The 26,528-nt window shown below is 38.6% G+C and overlaps 1 protein-coding gene across 3 annotated transcripts in view; it reads right to left on the bottom strand.

Annotated features, from left to right (window-relative positions):
• Positions 1-23,641: 23,641 nt before the first annotated feature.
• Positions 23,642-26,528, bottom strand: part of znf618 (zinc finger protein 618) — a 39,634-nt gene continuing 36,747 nt past the window's right edge. For all 3 annotated transcript variants that reach the window (XM_081366191.1, XM_081366190.1, XM_081366192.1), the window contains one exon: positions 23,642-25,937. In XM_081366191.1, the coding sequence (XP_081222317.1) occupies positions 24,406-25,937 (1,532 nt within the window). In that variant the 3' untranslated portion in view covers positions 23,642-24,405. The remainder of the gene's footprint in view (positions 25,938-26,528) is intronic.

Here is a 26,528-nt window from a genome sequence, read left to right as displayed (position 1 = left end):
AGAATTCTGACTTTATAAGACGCAATTGCGACTTTATCACGCAATTCTGACTTTATATCGCAATTCTGACTTTATATCTCAGAATTCTGACTTTATATCTCAGAATTCTGACTTTATTTCACGCAATTCTGACTTTATATCTCGCAATTCTGAGAAATAAAGTCCGAATTGCGAGATGTAAACTCGCAATTGTGAGATAAAAAGTCGCAATTATCTTTTAAAATGTTTTATTCAGTGGCGGAAACAAGCTTCCATAAGTTAGTCATTTCATTTTTTTTTTTTTTCTTTTTTTTCAGAACTGGACATTTTCATGTCAGTTACATAAAAGAGTAGATCTGTGAAGTAAGACTAATTAACCCTTGACTAGGTTCTAGTTTGTCAGACTAATATAGAGATCAATGATTATTACCCAGTTCTGATGTCCAAACTATATGCTTTACTTTAAAAAGTACTAAAGCCCCCTAAATTGACACAAACTACTAATAGTAGTCTATATGACTTGTGCTATATTACGTCTTATTATATGCTAAATATTTCATTTTGAGTTCTACAGAAAACCGTTTTGAATGAAATGAAGGTGGGCAAATTATGACAAGTTTGAGTGTATTTTATGTTTTGCTGAATTGGTAGCTAATTCATATGAATCTTGGGGTACGTTTACACGACAATGATGTACTAAAAACTGAAACGCTTTTCCTTTGCGCTTCTCACATACAATGACAACGTTGTCAAAACGATCCACGTTCACATGGATCCGCAAAAACGATTAAAAACGCTGTATTCTGCTGTCAGGCCAGTAGATGGCGATGTCCTTTTGTATAGGAACACACGCGCCGATAGACTGAACGGTAATACGCATGAGGTCACCGTTTTCACAAATTTGTGTTTTTGTAGTTCACATCTGAAATTCCAGCGTTTAGTTGATCCTGATTAGCGCTCATTGTCTCAGCTTTAAACATGACAGCTTTCTTCTTCCATAAGGGGGCTTGGCATCACGACAACTTTGTTTCCAGTGGATTGTTAAAGAAAATCCTGTAGAATTCAACCAATCAGAAGGTGACTGAAACTTCCAAAGTGTTTAAAATCTGCATGCCATATGCATCAGAAGTTCAGCCAATGATCTGTGGGATGTCTGAGGCCGAGGCTACTTTAAACACAACCCATTTGCCCAGTTAAGGCCTGTTCATACCAAGGACCATAACTATGATAACGATAAAGAATAGCAAAGTCCACACCACTGTAACTATAACGGCACAGAGGAACGATCTCGTTAGAATCACTAAAAGACCTTTTTGCAGCTGATAAATCAGCCAATCAGAATCCATCCTGCTTTAAAGAGCTCAAGCATTTAACGGCAGACGACAAAACTGCAGCATAATAAACAGGACGTTTTTGTGTGTTGGTGTGGATATAGTCATCATTATAGCTATCTTTAGTTATCATTCTTGTAGTGAACAGGAAGGAACAACACATAGCCTACATTTGGCAACATTTTTGCAAAACGCAAAATACGTGCCAATACGTACATATCACTGCAGTTTCAGTTATCAGATGCAGTTCACAAACAAACTAAAATGCCATAATAACGATTGCTTTTTTGTGTCACATTTGCTAATGTTAAAGGAGAACTCCGGTCAATTTTAACATTGAGCTCATTTTTTTGTAAATTTGGAGTGCTGTCAATACAGAGAACAACGACAAAAATGTTTTCGGTCGAAGTCCACAGTAGTCGATTGTCGAGTTCACGCGCGTGATCATAGGTAACTAAACCTATGCGTGTGAACTCGACAATCGGTTACTATGGACTTCGACCGAAAACAGGATGTAAATACAGGTATGTGCGCTGGCTGAAATAACATCATTTTTATACATATCTTTCACATCTACTGCAGTCAGATTCACCCGTGATCACTCTGAAGGAATCACTCACATTTTCTGTGCACTTGTAATGACACATCAAGGATGTTAAGAGGCTAAAAGCAGGTTTAGTACTTGCCCCATTGAAGTCAACAGGGTGCAAATTTTAAAAAGAGGATAACACGGTGTAGGCAACACCGATTTTTGTCGCTGTTCTCTGTATTGACAGCACTCCAAATGTACAAAAAAATGAGCTCAATGTTAAAATTGACCGGAGTTCTCCTTTAACACTATCGGGTAGGTTTAGGGTTTAGGGTAGGTGTATGTTATTTTAAAACTCGATGGAGCATTAATCTTTTAGCGCCACTCACCGGACATTTCAGAACTGCAGTGATACGTACAAACTCCGAAGTGATAAAACGTTTGAATATTCACGTTCATCTGTTCTGGAAAAAACTAAACACGCTTTTAGCGCCACTCACTGGACATTTCACTTTGAAACTGTCGCTAAAGGTGCACGACGCAACGTATTTTGCGTTTTTTTTCTAATGCTGGGAAGGAAGTATGAAGAGATTGATGGTGTATTGAAGGTTGCGAGTGTGTGCTGTTGCTCAACTGGGATGGCATCCTTCAGATCATGTATAACCAATTACATTCCAGACTAATCTGCTATGGCTACATTATCAAGAGCCACGTTAAATTGTTCGTCAAATTTAGAATCATTACTCCTCACCTGTGCATGCAAGAGCATGTGGACCTTTCTGTCCTCTGTTACTATAAAAAAAAGATTACAGCTTTACTCATCACGGTGTGTTGTGTAATCCGTCTAGGGCCTTACAAAAATAGAAATGCACACCCATGTGTGCAAAATTCTTGTGAGTATGTGTTGCTATTTTACACTGATTTGAGAAAATACCTTAATCTTGTCATGGACCATAAACAGAGAGTTGCTCATCTTATTCCAGTTCAGCATCAAAGGGTAACCTGTGCTAACAACACGCGATCATGTAAGATTCAGGGCATGATGTTTGAAAGACAATAACACGATAATCCTCCAAACGTCAATCTCTAGGCTGATTTCTGATAGCCTGGAGTAGAAAAGGAAAAACACACTGGAATATAATCCATTAATGCATTCTAAAAAAACAAGCTAAATGCACAGCCCTCTTTTTGTAAATGTTGGAATAATTGTAAACAATTATAAGGGAAACCTCACAATAAAGTCTATTTGCATTTGGTTTTAAGAGCAATCAAATGAACATTAGAATCTTGCGATTAATGCAACGTTGCTGATGATTCTCGTTTCCCATTATTTACATTTATCCCTTCAAACTTACTATCCAGTTTATGTTACTCAAGGGTTTTCTTTATGGCCACGATTATTGCATTTCGTCTTGAAGCGTTGTTCCCGAAATATGAAAAAACTCTGTTGTCTCGCTTTACATGAAACTACAGACATTTCACAAGTAGTAGTGCTCATTCTGTTCCTTTGCTTTGAAAAGCTGTATGTTAAAGCTAAATTTAGGATTATTAGTTATGCCGTTGTTCCTATTTTACCCTTAAGAGCCGTCAACCAAACCATAGCATTGTGCACTATAAGCATTACTTTACGTTTCCTTCAGAAAATGCATAAGAATCTAGTTTGATTTATTGATCAGGCACTTTTTTATTTTATTTTTTACTGGTAAGATAACCATGGGTACATTGATATGCATCAAAGCATCAGATTCATTCATGCAAAATTCCAATAAATTAGCAAAACAATGTTCCTCTGCAAGTAACTTGTAGTTTATGCTTCAACCACATAGTGTAGCTTTATTATGTTAGAAGCAAAAACAACCATGGTTGTGATTGGGGTCAAGGCCGTGATGATATTCAGAAAAACCACATGATTGCAAATGTTCAATTAACAAGTCGCCTATACTGAGCATCTTTTATTTTAGACATGATATCACCCGTTTGTCTGTCTGTTTTGGTCCGCCATCAAAAAATAGTTCCAAACAAAGCTACAGCAGAAAATCCGGCACACAAAATCCACCAAAATCCCCAAAGCGTGGATGTAATCCTGTACATCACTGGCCTACAGGCTGCAATGAGGTCCTCTTGAGGCAAATACTGGGAACCGTAGTTCAATAACACCCATTCATTATGAGGAAAATAAAGATAATATTCAGGACATTTGAAAGCAAATATACTGTGGCCAAGAATGTTCATTTCGGTGCATCACTGGGACAGTTTTGAAAGCCCTTGTTCATCTTCTACTATTATATCTTGTCAAGTAACGAGGCTTTTCACTTTTCAGGGTTTTTAGAAGCAGAAATCGTCACGGTCATCAAACCTGTGGTGAACGGGAGACTGCAGCAAATATGATTTTTCCCGATTTGCTCCAATAGCAAAAGAAAAATTATAGTTTTTTTCACAACGTTCCAAAAAGAGGGAAAACATTACAGCAGTAAGAAGGTAAGACAGAAGAAAGATGTCAACTTTACCTTTACTTCCTCAGCTGCTCTATTAGAGAAACACATTAATGTGCCCGTCTACAAATGTAAATAGGTGTACTACTGCTGTTATATATTATAGAGGTATTTATATTTGCTCATGTGTCGTGAAAAATCGAGTTCATAAACAAATGAGCCCGTCTATAAGGCCTATTAATTGGCACTCAGTATTGTGCCTGATTAGAAAACTTGCTAATATGATTTATGACATACAGTAGTGGCCAAAAGTGATGTTTAGTCTAGGAAAATTGACATCTGTTATCCTTTATTCAGATATTACTAAAAATGTTTTTTTTTAATTTTGCAAAAATATTGTTTAGCTGTGCTTTGAGTCAATTGTTCTGTTGTAATGAAACATGCTAAATTGTGCAGACATCATTTTTGGCCAGGCTGTCATACAAAGTATGATTATGAAGGAATGCAAAAACAAGAGAGAACCAACAAAATATTTAAAAAAAATTATCTTGTAGTCAGTTTTTTTTTTTTTTTTTTTTTTGCATAGTAAAATGAAACCTGTATATTTCCTTTTTTGGCAAGTAATTTTTGTGCATGGTTTTATTGACATTGCAGGGTCGTTAAAAACAAATATCCCTTTTGGACACTGCTGTATAATGATTTGTTTAGCTTACTGCAACTAGAAGAATCTCCACTGTTAAGTGCACATTTCTGCACACTGATAGTAAAGTTTCCTGTCCTTACGTCCCCTTGTGGTGAAAATCCAGTTTTTAATGTTGTTTATGTGTCTATGTGGTGTTTTTAATATGCTTTAAGACAAACCATGTGTAAATTCATAAGTCGACAGCATTGCTGAGTGTTTCCTCCTTAAAACTGCAGTGAACCAAAGACAGTCTCAAACACACGCTTTTTGTAATCGCTGGTGTTTCTGACGTCACAAACTACCTTGTAACCAATCAGATCAATGTGTGATCGTCAACAATCTCTGAGCTTAGTGAGTGAGTGGAGGCGGGGCTCATTTGCATATTCATAGAACTGCGTATACTAAATGAGGCAAGGGTGTCGAGTTACATTCAAGAATTTTTTTTCAAGGACATTTTTTTTTAACATGTCATTTTAGTGATCAAAGATGAGTTTTAAGGGATAAAACGATTGACTACATGGGGACTTTAAAGCATATTAAAAACACCACATAGACATATAAACTATATTAAACCTTGATTTTCATCACAGGGGGACTTTAAGCATGAGCTGAATGTTCACATATAAATTCCCAGGGAGGAAGGATAACACATTGTCATTCAGACTGGACATCCTGGACTGAACAACTGCTGTTAATTAGAGTCACAAGCAAGAGCAGTTGCTGTCCCACCACTCACTCTAATCTCTAAACCAAGACAGAGGTGATGCGAAACCAATTCTGTTGTTCTCATGGTGTCATCTGAGAATGAAGTCATCCACAAATCCAGCCAAAATCCTCACATTAAGAGCGGCTTAATAGAGCTTCGTAACTGTACTGACTGTGACAGAGAAAAGAAACATGCTCCCTTTCAGTTCCTGAGTTTAAATGAGAATTTAAATAGAATGTGCCATGCACCCACAGGATGGTAAAATTGCATTGGAATTATAGAAGTTCCCTTTAGTTACTGTTGCTATGTCCGACAAGCCACGCCGCTCTCTCGCCACACATGTTCTCACGCAGTGAACAACACATACCGGGGCAGAGAGGACACTGACAACACACTGACAGACAGCACAGACCAGCTTACTTTTGATATGAAACAAAGTCTCAACTTTCAAATTTGGTCAGTTTTTTAAAGAAATTTAAACAATAAATATCGTTTTGTGGCTCTTTAATGTGTCTGACAGATTGCTCAGTTAAAGCTACTCGTGAACCGATCATCTCTTCCTTCTAGTTCATTTATAGCATCAAATAAACATGAATGAACATCAGAAGGAATGTTGTTTTAACTGCGGAAAGACGTCAGGACACCGTTTTTCAAGTTCAAATCCTCCAACGTTAATCTACCAACTCTCCTGACTGCTTTGTCAGGCAAAAAGGGAGGATTCAACGGATTGTGATTGATCAGATCGGTCAGATCGCCTGCCAATCAAACTCCCTGCAAAGGGTCAATTAGATTCTAAAGAAAATTCAACACAGTTACACAACTGATTTTTATTTTTTTTTATTTTGTATTATTGCACATACTTCACATATGTAAAGATTGACAAGCACTCTGTTTTTCCACCAAGACAAAGAAAGCGTTGGAGAAAGCGTTACAATAACAGGAGAGAGCGGGGCACAAACTAACGCTTTTTGACTTTCTCAGTTTGTGTAAATCTGCTTATGGTTCATAGTATTTATTTTTTCCCACATTAATTTACCACATGTCTAGTACAATTATGTGGTTTTGTTTTATTAATACAGTATATACCTTTTTCTGGATATCCCCGAAAGAATGGAAGTGAAATGTGACAACATGCCCCATAGGTGGGGTACATTGTAACATGACCATATGACAGCTTAAAATGTCTGATCTAATAACAAAAAATATACAAGACAAACTAAAATATTTTCTAAATAAAATACACGTATTAACTTATTCATATAAAATAATGGCATTTTTTAATAATTAAATATAAACTCATTTTTGAGTTTTGACTACGAACACATGAAAACACAGCTATACAACATAGTTCAAAACAATAAATGATTAGTCATTTCTGAACATTGACTCTCAGTCTTTATTTACCTTTTTCTCATGTTTTCTCAATAGAATTAATAAAAGTATAGAATATAATAGCATATTTCTAATGGGGCACATTGTAACGCAGTGTGACAACATGCCCCGCCTGCACAACTGGGATTTAAACCCGGCTAGTGTCTTCTGCTAGTTAGCGAAGCATTAAAGAACTATCTCAACTGTTAAATAACATCTTGGAGATTAAAATAATATCAGTTTTGTTTAATTTTAAATAAACAAAAAATAGAGATGAAAAATTAACTTAAGAAATTTACTTTTGCTATGGTTTAATAAATGTCAATAATAAATAATAATAATTTTGGCGCAATTTTATCTCTATATAGTGTTGATATGGCAACTAGTAAATACACCACGTTTCGTCATGCTAGCATGTGTTTAAAACAAGTGTGTTACAACTAGCCCTGCGTTGCGTTGTGCCCCCCCCCCCCCCCCGCTGTTATTTATTATACTATAAGTCAAAAGCATTTGCTTCAGATGTCCACTGACTGGCCTCTACGTGTCACGGAAAACTTGTACATTCATCTTTCACAGAAACACACACACACACAAATCAAAGGTAACAGAGTCGCTCACAGACACATAAACACCACACACAAATAACTTTGATTTCATTGTAAATACATCGGATATAAAGGTCCCTGTTAAAACAGCTGGGTTTTGTAATGTAAAAAAAATAATTAACTTTTGCACATTTAATTGAAACCAATAATAATAAAAATAAAATACCCTAACTGCATAAGTGTGCACACCCTTTTATAACTGGATATGTGGCTGTGTTCAGAATTAACTATTAACAGTGCAGAAGTGTAACTTTTAATGTTTTGTAATACAAAAATATTTATTAGAATATCTGGTAACACTGGTAAACAGACGATTGTTGGACCCCATTGACTTCTATAGTAGGGAAAAGAATAGTCCATCAACTGTTTGGTTACTGACATTCTTCAAAATATCTTCTTTTGTGTTCAGCAGAAGAAAGAAATTCATACAGGTTTGAAACAAGAATTTTTATTTTTAAGTGAACTAACTATTCCTTTAATTAATATTAGGGGCCGTTTACACAACACCGCTTTCAACTAAAACTGGAAAACTTGTGCGTTTTGTCCGTTCATTTACACGACAACGGCGTTTTGGGGGCCTGAAAAAACACAACACTTTGAAAACGGGTTTCAAAGTGCAAGTTTTTGAAACCGATACCGTTATCATCTGTGTAAACTACACAAACCCACATTTGGGAATTACGTGTTCAGTCTATAGGCATGTAGTGTTTCTTTGCAAAGTGGCATCGCCAACTACTGGCCTGGCAGCAGAATACAGCGTTTTTAGTTGTTTTCACGGATCCGTGTGAACGAGGATCGTTTTGACAAAGTTGTCGTCTGCACACGAAAAAACGCAAAAGAAAACTTTCTGTTTTAAGTTCACCGTTGTCAAGTAAACGTACATTTACAAGCCTAATAATAAAGTGAAACAGAATAGCTTATCTAAAAATGTGCTCTACAAAAAAAGACCTGTAAATAAAGACAATAAATGGTACAACCACACGTGTAGGATTACTAATATTAAAGCATAAAAATAAAGAAAGAAAATATTAAACTAGTATCGAAAATCTAATGAAATATACATCAATTATTGATAAACTACAATTTCTATATTTATCTCAGACACAAAACATGTTTGAATGTAAACATGGACAATTCATATTCAAACGTTTGTTTTTTTTATTTTAATTATACTTATTTTTAATTCAAATTGAGACATGAATTGTGCTCGTCCAGTTCACCGCACTGCGTGATCGTTTTAGATCCTGTTATGAAGCATTACTAAAAGCTGTAATTCTTGTCGCAGTGAGCGCATGATGTAAAACAGTCTCTCCTCGTGCCTTTTCTTGTCCATATGGAGGTGGTTAGGCCTCATTAGATGGTTTGTGTTAAGCAGTTACAGTGATGTGCTACTATAAAAACCCTGCGCTGATGAATTATCAAGGCTGAGACGTTTACAGCATCAGCCTCTGGCTAAACGACAGTCTCAGTACAGTACAGACCAAACTACACACCAAACAACCGCAAACTGTACCGCTTTCAGTCAACTACAGCTATATCTCACTAGGAGTCAAATATCCAAAGTGATAATGCCATTAAATGAAATATCTGAACCACATCTCTAACCTCTGTCTGATGACACAATGTAGCGGTGTCAAGTTGACACTGAAATGACTATAAAATTTACACAAATTCCCAGACACCACAAGTTTAATGCAATAAAGTTCCTAGTTGGATCCAATTAAAAGCAATTCTGCCATTCAATATAAACCCACATCAGGAGAGAGAGTCGAATCTGAAGTGCTGCAATGTAATTTCATTTAAAGTACTTTCATTCAGGGTCGTAACCACCAGAGACATTGAGGGGAACAAGATTGTTAAAATTGTTTAAATGATCGAGAGATGACCAATCAGATCAGAGGCTCAGTTGGGGTTACGGTGTAAGTAGCTAAACATTTTACGATAGAAATGTTCAGTGACTGACACCCAACTGTTTGTTTTTAATGAAATTTCACCATTTGGAATTGAAAATATGCTCTCGTTTTTGACATATTAGACACAAATAAGAGTGAATGTGTGCATATTTTAGAATTAAATAATATTTGCAAATAGTTCATCAGGCCTACTTTACAACTACAGCAGACCTGGAACTCTTACCGCTCTCATTTCCTTTTCCCTTTTTGCTTAAATCCCTTTCAATCCTTCAATTATTTAATTCCTTTAAATAAAAAGACCAATAACACATCCCACCCTTCCCCCATTTTTTCATTAATGGCCGATTATCTATTTATTTTGACAAAGCAAGCAACATCTATTGCAAGTAGTTCATTATATTTCATTGCATAATTTGCATGATTGAGTGACTTTATATCTCTCAATATCAGAATCGAGTATTAAACTTATACAATTACCATAAAGTCTGAATTTCTGAGACGCAGAATATCTCTATTTGTCTATCTGTCTGTCTATATATGTGTGTGTGTGTGTGTGTGTGTGTGTGTGTGGTGTGTGTGTGTGTGTGTGTGTGTGTGTGTGTGTGTGTGTGTGTGTGTGTGTGTGTATATCTGGAAAGAGGACAGAGTAAAGCAAATCATGTGGGAACAGGATCGCAAAATGTCACAAAATGGATTCACTTGCATCATAAGCCATATTTTTGGTCTTTTAAAAGGGTCATGAATTGAGAAATCAATCATTTCTATTAACATATAAGATGTCATTGTAATAACATACTATAAGTTATATACTGTAAGAACTCAAAACTTCCTTGTTAGTCCAAAAAACAGCTTTTATTGAAACCAAGCTGCAAAAACGAATCATTTACTTCCTGGTTTTTATTACGTAATACAGAGATGATTACATCAGCACAAGACATTGTTTATTGCTGTTTACATGACAACATTTTGACATTTTTGATGTAAAAATTCAGCTAAAGTTATTTGTATTTTTCTAAGGCCTCAAAATTATAAACCGGATCAAAGCTGAAAAACCTGTAGCACACAATCTACTAACTGCCTTCTCTATCACACTTCACGAGCCTTGATGTATCAAAGATGATAGTCAACTAAAAACACATTTGCAAACGTTTTTAAGATATGTTTGATCTAAAGGTTCGATGAACTGTTCCATCAAATTTAAAAAAAAAAGTACAAAAAAAATCAGACTATTATTTCATATGTCATGATTTACACGGTTAAAAAATGCAGTTCATGACCTCTTTAAAGTCCAAACACAATATGAACTCCATCTGGTCAACAGACACAAACTGTTCAATCTTTGAAAATAACATTTTCTCCAAACTGACCTTGAATGAAGGAACTTATTGGAATAACATTAGCAGTGTTGCTGTTGTCTGCGAGGTCAGATGTATGATCTAAATAGCTCTTTTATAGCTGAAAGTGGTTGAGCGTGCCATAGACAGTATGTTAAAGACATCACAACAGGAGAGCTGGAACTCCATAATGTGATTGATTAGGTTTCATGACAAAAGACATGTTTGCACATACAAGCTCCAATCAGTTTGCCTGACAACAACGCACGTTCTGGGATTCAAGGTGCACAGAATATGTTTTAAAAAGATACTGGGATAATTATTATATAAGCCAGGTTTGTGGCTTCAAATGTGTTCAAAGTAAAGTAAACTTGACACCCATGAGCAAAACTGTGTCACGTTTGTGAAATAATAGTAATTATTACTTTAGATTGCTTCAGTTTTCTGTAGACCCACTCACTTCACGATATTCTTTTTGCCTCTTTGTATTATTGTAGATTTATTTGCCCCTAATTGGCGTGTTAAAAATCAAATTGTGGTTGGTTCTTGGCCAGAAACCCACTTTCACATAAATTTGATCCAGTTCTGTTGATTGAACATAAAACAGAGACCGGACAGAATCCAGCATCTGAAGAAGCGGCTGATCTATTCCACACACGTGAGGAAATATATAGTGTTATAAATCAGGGTTACATCAGTGGAAGCCAAACCTGTCGGTCTCCTTTCTGGAAAACTTCCTTTTATATTGATAAAGCAGAGAAAATCTAAACAACACCATCAACCAGACACTCTCTGCATTATACAGGTCTGTTGATGAAACTGATGAAAAATGTTCTACCTGTTGACATTCTTCTGAATCACTTCTGTAAGAACTGACTGGCTGAGAGAGAGAGAACCAATAAAGATAGCTAGTCGTTTCCTGTTTTCAACAAACAGCGAGACAGCGTAAAACTGAAACACATGTTTGGTAGGTCATCAGAGTGGTTTGCTGTGAAATACAGCAGCTTAAAGTGCAAAGCAAATATTGCACTGCCACCTAGTGCCTTCTGAGGAGAAGAGCTTTCCTACATCTGTGCCCTCAGAACTCCTTTCAATAAATAATGCTAAAATCATCTCATTTGAAAACGGTTACCCTAATTGTAAATATGCATTGAACGCCTTATGTTAGATTCAACATTATTTAGGTGTTAAAGTGCAAAAACCTCTAATAACGGTGCTTTGTGCCATGAACTGTAGTTAATAGACTTTAAAAGCAGAAAAGTAAAACATTTCAAATGATTTTAATCTATTGCAATGTAATACTTGTGAATGGGAACACGTACAGTAAGTTGCATGACACACTAAACAGAGTTAAATATATCTAATAATGTGACTAAGATGGCATCATAAACTAGCCAAACATAAAATGAGTAAAAGTAACTGGCCAGTTAGAGACTCACTATCTGATCTGTTCTTTGAATGAATACGTCTAAAGTCAGCGGGTGTCATTTTTAATGTAATCTGAACCCGTATAAAGGAAGTTATTTACTTGAAGTGACATTTTAAACTATTTTAACCTCTCAAAATGTAATGGATGTCACATTTTTACACTCTTACTTTAATTCTTTTTTGTGTGCATTTAATTATTTATTTATTATCAGTTTTATCAGGGCTGTCAAAGTTACCCTCGTAAAGTATGCAATTAACTGTTTGATGCCATTATTCACTTTACCACATTTACTCAATTAACATTCAATATGTCCTTTGACCAGGACAGCACTTTTTGAAGCAAACTCTTCCATCACCTGGTTTTAACACTCATTTCTACTGATTTTACCAAAGCTTCTGCAATCGACTGACTGCTCTCCTGAAGAGAACGTCTACTAGCAGTGATGATGAAGCACTATTGACACTCACCCCAATCAAAACCAATGCAAAGGAGTGTGCAAAGTTCTCACCTGACTTTACCAGCTCTGAGAAGATGTGAAGCTCTCATAATGGAGAGAAAGCCATTTCATATTTGATCTTTTTATTTCTTATATTTTTAAGTGCCGATGGTATAGGCACATCCTGCTTTTCCTGGGGCGACGTGATGAACCGTGTCTCTCCAATGAAGAATACCACAAGGAAGACAATGTAGGATTGCACAGCCGTTAACAGGAGCCAGAAGTTCAGCCAGACGCTAAGTTGACTGAAAAGTCCTCCGAAACTGACCTTGAAAGATGGAGAGATGCGATTCCCAGGATGACCTGGTGTTTGGAGGTTGGCAGCCAGAGAAGCCAAATAAGGATCTTCGCTAAGCTTTCACTTCAAAACCAGCTGCTGCTCAACTACAAAACATCTATCAGAACTGAGCTGGGAACATTATTTGAGCACTAGTATCTACCTCTTGCCGTTCTTCCTGGTCTTATGTGTTGCATTTGCCCAGATGGATTTTCTGATGGAGGTGTCACTGCATTCCAGCCATCCTGACCCCCTGACGTCACGGATGTGACTGATGTACAGCCCTACAAGACAGAGGAACTTTAGTATGACTGAACATGTATAAGAAACTCTTACCGCAATACAAACTTGTCTTTTAAACAGATTGGCATGCCGCCTCCTCCAGTGAGCTCAGGACAATCTCTTTACAATACGAGCTTTGCATGTGCCGGGCTACACGAACAAAGGAGCAGATATTCTGTCCCGGTACGGACCGCCCCCAGGAGCTCTTCACGTCGGCAGAGAGCACCCACTGCCCAATGTTCTTTTCGAAGAAAAAGGACGCATTGGCCAATAGGTTTCCCCCTTTGCGCCTCTAAATCCATCACATCTGGAAAATAACAGACCAATATCCCTGCTTCCATTCATTGCTAAAACACTTGAACGAGTTGTTTTCAACCAAATCTCTGCCTTTCTTACACAGAACAACCTCTTGGACAACAACCAGTCTGATTTCAAAAGCGGACACTCAACTGAGACTGCCCTGCTCTCGGTTATTGAAGCTCTAAGACTGGCAAGAGCAGCTTCCAAATCCTCAGTTCTCATCCGGCTGGATCTGTCTGCTGCGTTTGACACGGTCGACCACCAGATCCTCCTGTCAATCCTAAAGACGAAGAACCAATCCAATGGTTCAAGTCTTACCTCACATGTAGGTCCTTTAGGGTGTTGTGGAGAGGTGAGGTGTCTAAGTCACAACATCTAGCTTCTGGGGTGCCTCAGGGCTCAGTGCTTGGACCCCTTCTCTTCTCCATCTACATGTCATCACTGGGATCTGTCATTCAGAAACATGTTTTTCCTATCACTGTTATGCTGACGACACACAACTCTACCTCTCATTCAAACCAGAGGATCCGACGGCTCGTATCTCAGCCTGCCTGACAGACATTTCTTGCTGGATTAAGGACCACCACCTTCAACTCAACCTTGTGAAGAAAGGGCTGCTTGTGGTCCCGGCCAACCCAACACTACACCACAACAAGTGATGGTCCTTCATTTAGCTAGGTTCATCATCCATAACTCCATCAAGCTCAGCCAGGGACCTTGGAGTTGTGATTGATGATCAATTGACCGTTCGCAAAGACCCGCCCCCTTTAGTTACTGTTGTTATGTCCGACAAGCCACGCCGCTCTCACACCACACATGTTCTCACGCAGTGAAAAAAAGCTTACTTTTGATATGAAACAAAGTCTCAACTTTCAAATTTGGTATTTTTTTAAAGAAATTTAAACAATAAATACCGTTTTGTGGCTCTTTAATGTGTCTGACAGATCGCTGTATAGCGCTTCAGTTAAAGCTGCTCGTGAACTGATCATCTCTTCCCTCTAGTTAATTTATAGCATCAAATAAACATGAATGAACATAAGGAATGTTGTTTTAACAGCGGAAAGACATCAGTACACACCGTTTTTCAAGTTCAAATCCTCCAACGTTAATCTACTAACTCTCCTGACTGCTTTGTCAGACAAAAATGGAGGATTCGACAGATTATGATTGATCAGATCGGTCAGATAGCCTGTCAATCAAACTCCCTGCGAAGGGTCAATTGAACTTCACAGACCAAATTGCTAGATCCTGCAGATTTGCCTTTCATCCTGCGGATCAGGCCCTTCCTTATCAGAGCAGGCTACACAACTCCTTGTCCAAGCGATTGTTCCATCCAGACTGGACTATTATAATGCTCTCTTGGCAGGCTTTCCAGCATCACTGTAAAAACTCTGCAACTGTTCCAGATACTGCATCAAGAGTGGTCTTTAACGACATGTCACACATCTCCTCACAAAATTGCACTGGTTGCCAATTGCCGCTCGCTTGCCTACAGAACAACCACTGGCTCTGCTCCCCTTTACCTAAACTCATTACTCCAGACTTACGTGCCATCTAGAAGCTTGTGTTCTGCAAGTGAACGTCGCCTCGTGGTGCCATCTCAAAGAGACACAAAATCCCTTTCTCAGACCTTCACCTTGACTGTTCCCTGCTGGTGGAATGACCCGCCTAACTCAACCCGAGCTGCTGAGACTGTAGCCATTTTCAAGAAACAGCTGAAGACGCATATTTTTCGGCAACACTTGATCCATTAATACTAACATTTTTCTTTTCTTTTCTCTTCTATTCTATATATTTTTTTAATGATGTATACTGCTTTAGACTAAACTGGGAAGGGTCACAGCACTTGCATATTGTTGTCCTATTGTTAGCTGAATTGCTTCTATCCTCATTTGGAAGTCGCTTTGGATAAAAGTGTCTGCTAAATGATTAAATGTAAATGTCTATTCCTTCCCTCCGGTAGCACTGCTCCCCTCAGGTGTCAGCCAAATCAGGAAGCACAGATGCTCGGTCTTACTCTTGGCACCACTCTGGCAGAACCAGCTGTAGTTCCCGGGAATGGTCCAGCTGCTGTCTGCAGCACCATGGCCAATCCCTCTGAGATGGAACCTCCTTTCCCAAGCGAAAGGGTCAATCTGGCATCCCCAACCCAAGTTGTGGAGCCTCCACCTATGGCCTCTCGACGGTAGCCTCCAAGTCATGAACACGATCTCTACACGATGAGGCTAGGGCACCTTCTACCAGGCACCTCTATAGACATAACATGTAGACCGGCTCCACCCTCAGTGGGTTTTCTAATATAGCCATACCTTCAGACGGTCACCCTTTCTGGACATTCTAAGTCCTTGACTCTAGTAGCCTGCCTGAGGCCCTCCACACTTTCATGGTTCAGTCTGACTAGATAGCCATTTCTGTGTGAATAGGCAGTCAGCTCCGCCCATTCTGGCAGGCAGAAAGGCCATTTGTCTCTGAAATTCAGACGTGAACCAATCAGGCTTCAGTATTCTAAGAAAACGGAACGTAGAGATAATCTCTGACGCAATGCTTGTTCCCGTCATTTCAGGGAACCGAGGATACACTAGTAACCAGAGTTTTTATTTGAGTCACATGCTGTGGTGGATTTTTAATAAATAAAATAGTAAACTGTATATCAAACTAATATGAACTCTAACACCTTACCTTACTTCCCTTTTTAGGCCTAACATGATAACACTTTGAAACACAATGTACTAAAACATTCTGTCCTGTGTTTTTGAATGTTGTATGTTGTGTTGCCATACCCCTTTTACTTTGGTTGTGTGAGTGTAAAAATAACAAATATGGGAAATGAAACTAGACAGATGACTAGGTTTGAATCTTGTGATTAAAAATGAAGTAATCATTAAAACAAAGTTTGCTTTACCTAGTAACAGAAGGGTTTGTCTATGAAAACCAATCAAATTGTGGGTAAATTATGTAATGCAGCATGAGATTTTTGCCATTCCTCCTCATTCCATAAAAACTGTTGTATTCGTGTTAGCTGGTGGGATTCTCAATAGAATTTGTCTGAGATCCTCCGGCCTTGCTTCTCCTTGAGAGAGATTCCCTGAGAACTGCTCGTGAGATCCTCCGGCCGTGATTTAAGCATGGATGGAGGACATTTGCTGAAGTCTGTTTGTAGATCATTGCTGCGCAGCAAGAAAGCTAGTTAGGGAAGCAAGTTAGTTAGTTAGGTAGAGTATATATTAAACGTCGATTGGAGACGTTAGGGAACGTCGATTGGAGACGACCCAGGTAGACTATATAGGGAACGACGATTGGAGACGACCCAGATAGTTAGGTTTAGGGAAAAATCTACGACAATGCTTCTTGGACATGAGCAGGTCTCACAAACACACATGGTGGTACTTTCATTTGAAGGTACAAAATGTGTTATTGACGAACGTTTATTCCTCAGTTCATCATAACAGCTGTTTTGATAACAACGTAAATTAAGGCGTGGTTAATAATAGTTCATTGAAATATTTGTTTTAAACACCCCCACTTTTAATATTAAAATCAATTTCAGAAAGAAAAAAAAAACACTGAACCTAACAAGTTTGTTGCTGGTGTCCATTCTTGCTCTTTTTATTGTTTAAAATTATTGTTAATATATTGTAATTTTTATTTTTGGCTTTAATTTATTATTTCATTTTGTTTATTATTGAGCTTATGCAGAATCCTCTGATCCAGGATGGCAAGAAAAAAAATTATACACACATATAAAGTAAACAGCGGTTTAACAGCACTCGTCAATGTCAAAATTATTGAGATGGCCAATCAAGTCATAGAAGGATAAAAGTGTCTGAACTGTTCACAGAAAGCAGCATGAATACTAGCATGACGCTTCAGTTGAAAGAATCTGAGGTAAGATGTAAATAGTCTAACATTTAATATTGGACTTTTTTTTTTTTTACGATAGGAATGCATATCCAAACTTGCAGTGTGCATCACTAGAAGCTGTGCATGACATATTGGCAAGAATCTTGTGAAATAGTGACGACAACCCCATTGTCATCTGCTCTCTCTCATTAAAACTGAATTGAGAACAGAGGATGCTCGCGTAAATTACCTTAAAGCTCCAGTATGCGACTTTGGTATTTGACCACAAGAGGGCGCAGTTTCAACAATAACAAAGGCGAAGCTTGATGACGCTATGAAGGAAGTGACGATGGGAGATGTCGTTTTTTTTAATGCGTTTTCACCATCTAGCGATATATCTACATGGAATTAATGAATCATGATCACGGATGAGGTAATTTATTCGTTTTTGTATTACCTGTATGTCTGATCGTATTATTTTATTTCATCATAATTAATGAACTGCAAGGAACGTGAATTATGCTATATTATCCCGTTACAACATACAGCTATTTGTCAAATGATTTGTTTGGTTAATGTTGTGCAGTTTTACGTTTTTATGGTTAATGCCGTGTTGTGTAACGTGTTCAAACCAATATCTAAAAGTAAATTTGAACGAACATTTGCAAGTAATGACTAAATATATTTTTTTAACATCATATCCGATTGTATTTAATTGTACTGCCATAAGCTCGGTCACCACACGTGATAAAAAGCCTTACCAAAGTACAAAGAGCAATATAACTTTGTTTATAAGTGCTATTATTGACAGTTGCATGTCTTACCTGTCTATCAATACACTCGCGAGAGAGTCTCGGTCAAGTCCAAGATAGTCGCGCAGCTCTCTCCATCTCGAAAATGCCTGCCGATATTTATCTGGGTTTTATTCCTCCGTTTGTCACACAGTCTGAGTGTATCCGAATATGGACGCTTTCGTTTTGTTGGCACTTCCATACTCGCCAAAGAGTTCGTGATCCATAACAGCTATAACCATACAGTCTATGGCTATAACGCTTTAACCACCACTTCCGCATTTGACCATGCGATATTCCGGTGTGGTGGGTCATATTTTTTATTTTATTCTTTTTTTATTCTTTGTCAGACGTCTTTATTGTTTATTGTGATAAGAAAAAAAACCTCAATAAAGTTGTTGTAAAAAAAAAAAAAAAAAAAAATCCGGTGTGGTGGAATATCCTATCACATGGTCCACACCGGAAAAAAGGGATATTGCGTCACTGAGGCGCGACATTTCTTTTCCGGGACGGCCAGTTATTTAAAATCGGAATTTCTCTGAAATAAAAAATCTTTGGAGACTTTTGAGATATTGTAAGTACACAACTGGAGGAAATATATCACACTGTGCAAGTTATTTTTTGAAATTTTATTACAAAATTCCTACATATTGGAGCTTTAAAATGTAAAAAAAAAAAAAAAAAAAAAAATTTAGTAGCAGTTACTTGGTAGATTCTTGGGTAATTGGCACATAACATGGACATGAACCTTCATTGATCAACAAAGTTTTTGGTTTAAAATTTATAATAGGTCGATTTTATGCACTTCCGCGTTCGTCAATATGTCAGGTCAGACGTCACTCTTCCGCCGGAACTCGACTCGTGTATGTCCGTTACTGGAAACCAGTGATTATAGTTTATAAAGATATAAATATAGATGCTTTTCTTACAAAATCACTCCCATAATAGAGCTTGGAAGAGCCAGAATATGTTTTTAAAGGGATACTCCACTTTTTTTGGAAATAGGCTCATTTTACAACTCCCCCAGAGTTAAACAGTTGAGTTTTACCGTTTTCGAATCCATTCAGCCGAGTTTCTGATATTTAGAAGAATATCAGTAACCAGACAGTTTCTGGTCTCATTGACTTCCATACTTTATTTTTTTTTTCCTACTATGGAAGTCAATGAGACCAGAAACTGTCTGGTTACTGATATTCTTCTAAATATCAGAAACTCGGCTGAATGGATTCGAAAACGGTAAAACTCAACTGTTTAACTCTGGGGGAGTTTTAAAATGAGCCTATTACCAAAAAAAATGGAGTATCCCTTTAATATATCTCCGATTGTGTTTGAGTGAAAGAAGAAAGTCATACATGGCTTGAGGGTGAGTAAAGTATGGGATAATTTTCATTTTTGGGTGAAATAATGAAATATAAAGAGTGACCATCTAAAACAAAGACTAAACTTTTTTTTTTTTTGGCTTGTTTGAGAATATTTTATTCACACAGCACATACTACAGGAGTAGATAGATTCTGAGAACAGCGCAGTGTACTACTGACAGTTGATAAGGAGAGAAAACTCTATCAGTCATGTTTAGAAAAATAGTGTTGTTAAAAAAGTATAAATTAGACCTACAGCTGAAACAACTCAATACACCAAATCAGAAAAATGCCTGTCAAAGACAAATGTAGGCTGGACTACAATGAAAAAAAAAAAAAAAAAAAAAACTTCTCAGACAAACAATGAGTGATACTAATTAATGTTGTACATCCATAAATAGTTGTGATTTAAACAGTGTTTTATACTTTCAGAGATTAGTATTTGTCAACACAAACTTGACTGCTGCTCAAGAGCATTTTAACAGTTTTCATGTTTCCCCAGAAATGCACACATTCGTCCAGAAAAAAAAACAAACAAAAAAGACACCTTCATGAAGTCTGACATATTCATAGACTGAGTTTATCAAAATAGTTGAAATGTTTGATTAGAAAACAGAGGTAAGATGTTTGGAGACTCTTTGCAAAGACAGATTTCTGAGACACTTCTGCCCTCTTGTGGTGACAGAGAAAGACGACAATATTCAAAAGCAGCTGTTTATATTTCTGGGCCAGGTTTATCAAAATAGTTTTTACATATGAACATTTCTGCACATGCTAGCCAGTATCATCATCTGTATTTTGGGTTATGTGAGATACCAAGTCTGATCAACATGCGTCCCTGCTCGGTTTTGTATGAACTAAATTCTTAAAGTCACCATGAAATTCTTTTTTTTTTTATGGAATATTGCAGTGTTTTATATAAATTATCCACGCATGTCATAATTTTTTTTTTTAATTCATGTGTCTCGCAACCATCGTAACTTCCCCTCCCTCTGGCAGTGACATTTCTTCTCTGATAACGTGCTTACTAGCGCGAGGGCGGGGCAACCTGTCACTCACATGAGATCCACCAATAGCAAACCACAAACCATCCAATCAATTCCCCATTGACAAAATCAAGCCCTGGCCTTTTTTTTAACCCCGTTCCAGAAGCCGTTTCACTCGGATAGTCACAGTAGGGAAGAAACGACTATTGCAAATTCTGTTTCATGCTAACTTTAAGCAATTCAGGCCCTACGGCTGCGTTCACACAATGGTTACGAACACATTTGAGCTAAATACGGTTGTTATTCCTTTGTTGAGTGCTTTGTGTTGGAGCCAGACTGCCAGACTCCTACTTTGAAAAATAATGAACAATGCTTAAAGTCTGACATCAGTCAACCTAGATCAATTATCTTGGTCTTAATAAAAAGATATTTCAAAGATGGCGGAGACAGACGAGCATAGCAAAACATTAAGTTTATAGCCTAATGCAATATACAAAGATTCCTTGATTTTTTGTTTCTTGTCGTTTTAAAGTTAACCCTAGCATTTAGTGCTGCAGTCTTCAACCTTGCTCCTGGAGACCCACTGCTCTGCAACGTTTATTGCTGCGTTTAACTCCACTTTTGGACACATACTCATGAACTTCCATATGCACTTCCAATGCCGCCATTTTGAAGTGCGTTCAGCTTCGTCAAGTGGACGAGGGAAGTTTATTTGGACCCTTGACCCCTTGATTTTCAAAGAGGTAGTGAGTCTACTCATATGTACACTTCAGGCAGATCACAATGCATCACGATTGCAAGGTAAAATGACTTGCATCAGAGTGAACATGATGGGTGGAAGTGAGTGAGGCAAGGGCATAAAAAAGTGGACTTAAACACTGCCTATATCCAACCTGCTCCCGCTTGTGATATTCAGTGATCCTGAAGAGCTTGATTAGCTGGTTCAGGTGTGTTGGATAGTGGATCCCCAGAACAGGGTTGAAGACCTCTGATTTAGTGTTAATGACTTTTTTGGCATGTGAACATATATTCATTTTGGGTCATGGCACCATCTTGTGGAGTACTGTGTCCTGTGATTCACATTGAGGTCAGAAGCAAGAAATTTTAGTTGTCACCCCTGACTTCATCTGAAACCTGGTAATAATACACTCTACAACTGACTTGACTTCTGAAAAATCTCAGGTATTGACAACAGCATTACCATTAAATCCAAATGGTATGCACAAAAAAAGAAACCAATAACTTGTTGTCAATGACGCAATTAAAAGCATAACAGTCTCTACAAGAAAATAACAGGTAAAGAGGTACATGTTTTGACTCATTTGCACATTTTGACAAGTCTCTCTCTCTCTCTCTCTCTCTCTCTCTCTCTCTCTCTACGGCAAAATGAACCTCAAAAAGAGCATGCCATTTAAAACCAGCAGCTTCACGAGTATTAAGAAAACACCAAGCGCCTTTGTCAATGGTGGTTTAGTTAAAATTGCACAATATTATGTGTCTTTGGTCACTAATCTTTGGTCAAACATAGTGGACACCAAATAGTTTAAACTCTTGTTATACATGTTTCTTGTTCACAATCACGAGACCAAAACGAGTTTTTGCTCTGGTTATCTCAGTCAATTCCAAAATGTTGGGGTGCGTACCATCGAGTGTTTGGGATTAACAACCGTATTTGGTGAGACTTTTCAAATTGTTTTGTACCAACAACAGCAGAGAATAATGACAGGTAACCGAAGTCAGTCCCCATTTAGGCATGCAAATATCTCCAATATTTAGTATTTACTTGAAACGATTCATATATGTGGTCAAAAACTCTTCAGTTCTGTTTTTCCCCCTTGTAGACTTTAGTCCCTCTCTGTCCCACCACACAATACCATTATGCATAACCTGAGAGGTCAACGGGTCCAAGCGCACACCTCATGCTAAACCCATTTCAGTGTGATTGACAACTACTTGACTGCTGTTTTGTTCACATAACTGAACTCCTAATTTGGTTGTGACTCCTGCAAATCTGAGTTAATCCCTTTTGTAACAGAATACGGGTTCTCACTCTTTTATAACTGATCGGTGAATGAACGGAATCAGATTTAGCACTCAAAACAGGACTGACAACTGTATTCTGCTGTTGTGTGAACGTAGACTATACGTCTGTAGATCTCTGCCACTTTATTAAAGATAAAAAACTCTTATATTGTCTGCATGCATATCTGTATAATCACAAAGATGTTCAAGGCATTAACAAGACAAACTATATAATACTAAACCACACCTTTCCTTGGAAAAACTACTGCAAAATACTCTTGAAGATCGTTTATTTTATCATGGAAGTGGAAATTGTTACTTCTGTTCGTTGACTAGAACAATTTTGAAATAAACAGTTGTTCAAAGGCAGTGGAAATTTATGAGGGCGAAACAGTTATGAGGAAGCATGAGTTTTATGAGATAACTCTACAAATTTGTTTGGAAACGGCAATTATTCACAATGACAAACTACTTTTAAACCATACTTTGGTCCTAATCTAGGCAAAGTTTTCTCAAGTTAATGTTATCTCTAAACTAATTACCTGCTGAAGATAAATGAGGAAAATAATAAGAGAAATCCAGTGCATAAATAATGAAATATTTGTTTAGCTTTATCCTCTTAAAATGCATTCAAACAACAATGCAATCAGCTGCTTCTGTTCAGCGAGGTTCGTACTGAGACAGTGAGAGACAGACAGTTTCTGCATTTCATAGCCCTATTCCCACTTTTTCAGAAAAAAAGATGAAAAAAAAAAAAAAAAGATAATCAGATCAACTGGACCAGAACTTTACACAACATCAGATCATTCCCATACACTTTCATAACCCAATCTTATTGGAAATCCAATCTTGGGGTTTAAGTGGCCGTTTCAGGTATTGCAGATTGTATTGTAGAAGGAAATGATCCCAGTGAGCTGTAATGGGGAAAAAGGTTGCTACAAAGGTGCAAGGCATCGAAGTCAGCTTGAGAGTATAACTTCTGCTACGGAACATTTATTGCAACGTTATTGTGAGAACTGACAAAGAATTAAAATAAATAATTGCAAAACAGTTTACTTATGTGTGACCCAAGTATAAATTTGAGTTCTGCTTGGCTAAAACTCCTGAGTCTGAACAAGAGCTTAACACACTCAAACCGGTTAACTGAGATTATTGAATCAGGGCCTGGCTAAGACAAGACTTACACCTCTACAGCTTGACCTGCCCACTAATAAACCGCTAAAGAGAGGTATTGTTCAGCTGTCACAGCAAAGAGTGTTTGTGGTTTTCATAAAGGCGTTGTTGCAAAAAAAATGGCTTTTTCTAAGTACCCCGTTTTTTCCTTCTCTAGATGGAAAGTTGAAAGTAATTTCAATAATCCATTAACTGAATTTCAGATGGGTTCACAGAAAGAAAAGAAGGATGGATGAACCACATACTGTTAAAAACATCACAATTTTAAGTGGTAGTTCAACTGAAACATCGAAAACACAAGTTCACATCCGTGTCCACGGGCAGACTGTATTTTCATCGAGTTGCTCTGTTGTCCTTGCCAAAGTCAAGCTATGGACTGAAGGGGTGTTTGAGAATTAATTGTCAATGTACCTTTCCTTTGTAAATCTCTATCATGTGCCACATTGATAGACACTTACGTTAAATCGTGATTTTCGGAAGGGGTAAAGAGAAGTGACGGTACATCTGCTTCAAAAAGTCTCCATTTCAAACAGTCTATGGTGCCATTAGCTGAAAGCCCTGAGCCGTCTCAAGCAAAATTACTCTTGAGGAAGACCAGCTTGTTCATCTCCTCCGCAGAGACCTGCTGCTTTTTCTTCATAGCTAAGGTCTGCTCGCATATGCTCACACACTCCCCATGCACAGCTACAGCCGGTACAGCCAACAACCACAGCGCTAACCGCGACAGCCTGGGGTATCTGTCCATGACCGAACTCCAGTACTGCAGCAGGTCACCTGTGCCACTGAACAGTGGCTCGCCGAGGTACTGGAACAACTCTTTTCGTACCTGTGGCTCTTCAGCATCACACGATGGCCTCTCTAATCCACAGTCCAGACGGCCACGCTTGGGTGCTGACAGGCCTTCGCCATCCCGCTCGTCCACAGAAGTACCTGCAGAACCACCGCTTCCCGCTTCCCTCATATTAGCAGCCATGTCACACACCCTTGTGATAATATCCTCGTGCTGATACGCGGGGACTGGCCGTAGCTTCAGCTGCGGATCCAGGATCATTGCGACTTGATGGATACGTTCCACTTTGAAGTTCTCCTTCAGGGCTTCTAGGAAGTAGTGGCAAAGCTTACTGCCAGCACCCACTTCACCGGCTTTAGAGGTGAAAAGTTTTTCAAGACGGAGGTAGACGGGAAGGACGTGTTGGATTGTGGGGCAGCGTTCCACACTCAGCTCCTGCGCTGCCTGTCTTAGCGGCGCAAGCAAACATGCAAGCGTGCCAAGAAGGTGCTTATTCAGGCCTTGTAATAGTGGAACTGTGCTCTTCGAACGGCCGTACGCTTCGCAAGTGGCCTCGAAGTTCTCGTGAACCTTGAGCAAAGCCTCCGCGACTGAATCCCAACAGGGCGGAGCAGTAGACTCTTCCCCAGATTTCCCTTCATTACTGAAGCTGGTCGTTGCAGCAATGTCACGACACGTAGCCAAAAGCTCACCTAGTTCATGGAGCCCTCGTGCTTGCAGGCTGCGACGACCGAGAACAGCCTGAACCGTGGCAGTTAGAGAGCAACCTGCGCAGCGAAGGCCAACTCCGGTGCGACCGCAAAAGGCCAGAGAAGACAAGCGTGGCTCTGTCACGTAGACCGTGCGGATTTCTGACATGACAAACTCCGACAGAACATTCTGGACCCAGTGGTGTATCTGCTCAGGACTCTCCCTTAAAGAGGCCTCCTTGAGTCCCAGCACATAGCGTCGGAGTCGCACACCCTCTACTTGATACGCTGTTAGCAAATAGCAGGAGTCTGGTCCTATAGTCTGAGAATGGCAGGTCACTGCAATGCCCAAGGAAGAGTTGGAACCCAGGGCGCAGGTGACTTTCACTTTGACCTGATTGTACATACGGGGGAGCTGTTTTAATGCCAGCGAGCTCATATCTCCCAGGGCTTCACGAATGGAGTAGGCCCCGTTGCGTGAACCTGTGTCCACCAGGGTCTGCGCAAGTTTTAGGAAGTCTTTGCTGCTGAGTACGCCAAGAAGGCCAAGGTCTACGCACATTACTCTCAGTAGACGTTCAGCCACTTGTTGTCTCTCCTTTTCTGGGAGTAATCTGTTCTCTGCAAAAGCAGAACAAGACGATTTAATTAGCTTGTTATTTCGACACGTTAAGTGACCTTATAAAACATCCACACATAACAGCAACAGTTGCAATCCATCATATGAAAACAAAAGTACAGTAAAATATTGCTGGGGCATATACAAGAGTAACACAAGATACCTAGGAAGGATATATACCATAAAACTTCAAATAATAGCCGAGTCCCAAATAGACGCCTGTCTCTTACACACACCTGGTGTGGCTACAGGTTTGGATAAATAAAGGCCGGTCTCAAATAGAGGCCTGGTTTGTTTTTTTTTTTAGTTTCGGGTTGTATTTAATCTTCTAAACCCGTCAGATTGTCTGTTTAAGCCAGTTCTATGGAGCAGATTGCGCACGCAAGAGAGCCCTGCGCATCTGAGCGGGAGCTGTTAGCGCAAGCAAGGCAGGAAGAGTTAGCGGAGGCCGGAGAGGGAGAAGTGGAGGAGAGCGACGAGGAGGAGGAATTCGTCAATGAACTTGTAGTTGAGGATCGCGGTGATGATGATAGTGATGAATAGGGTCCTTTTGTATCACATGATTGCAGTTGTTTTACAGGTTAGCCTTCATT

Source organism: Scardinius erythrophthalmus (assembly GCF_964197995.2).
Source record: "Scardinius erythrophthalmus genome assembly, chromosome: 5".
NCBI lineage: Eukaryota > Metazoa > Chordata > Actinopteri > Cypriniformes > Leuciscidae > Scardinius > Scardinius erythrophthalmus.
Note: the sequence above shows the minus strand (reverse complement) of the source record. Positions and strands in the feature narration are given on the sequence as shown.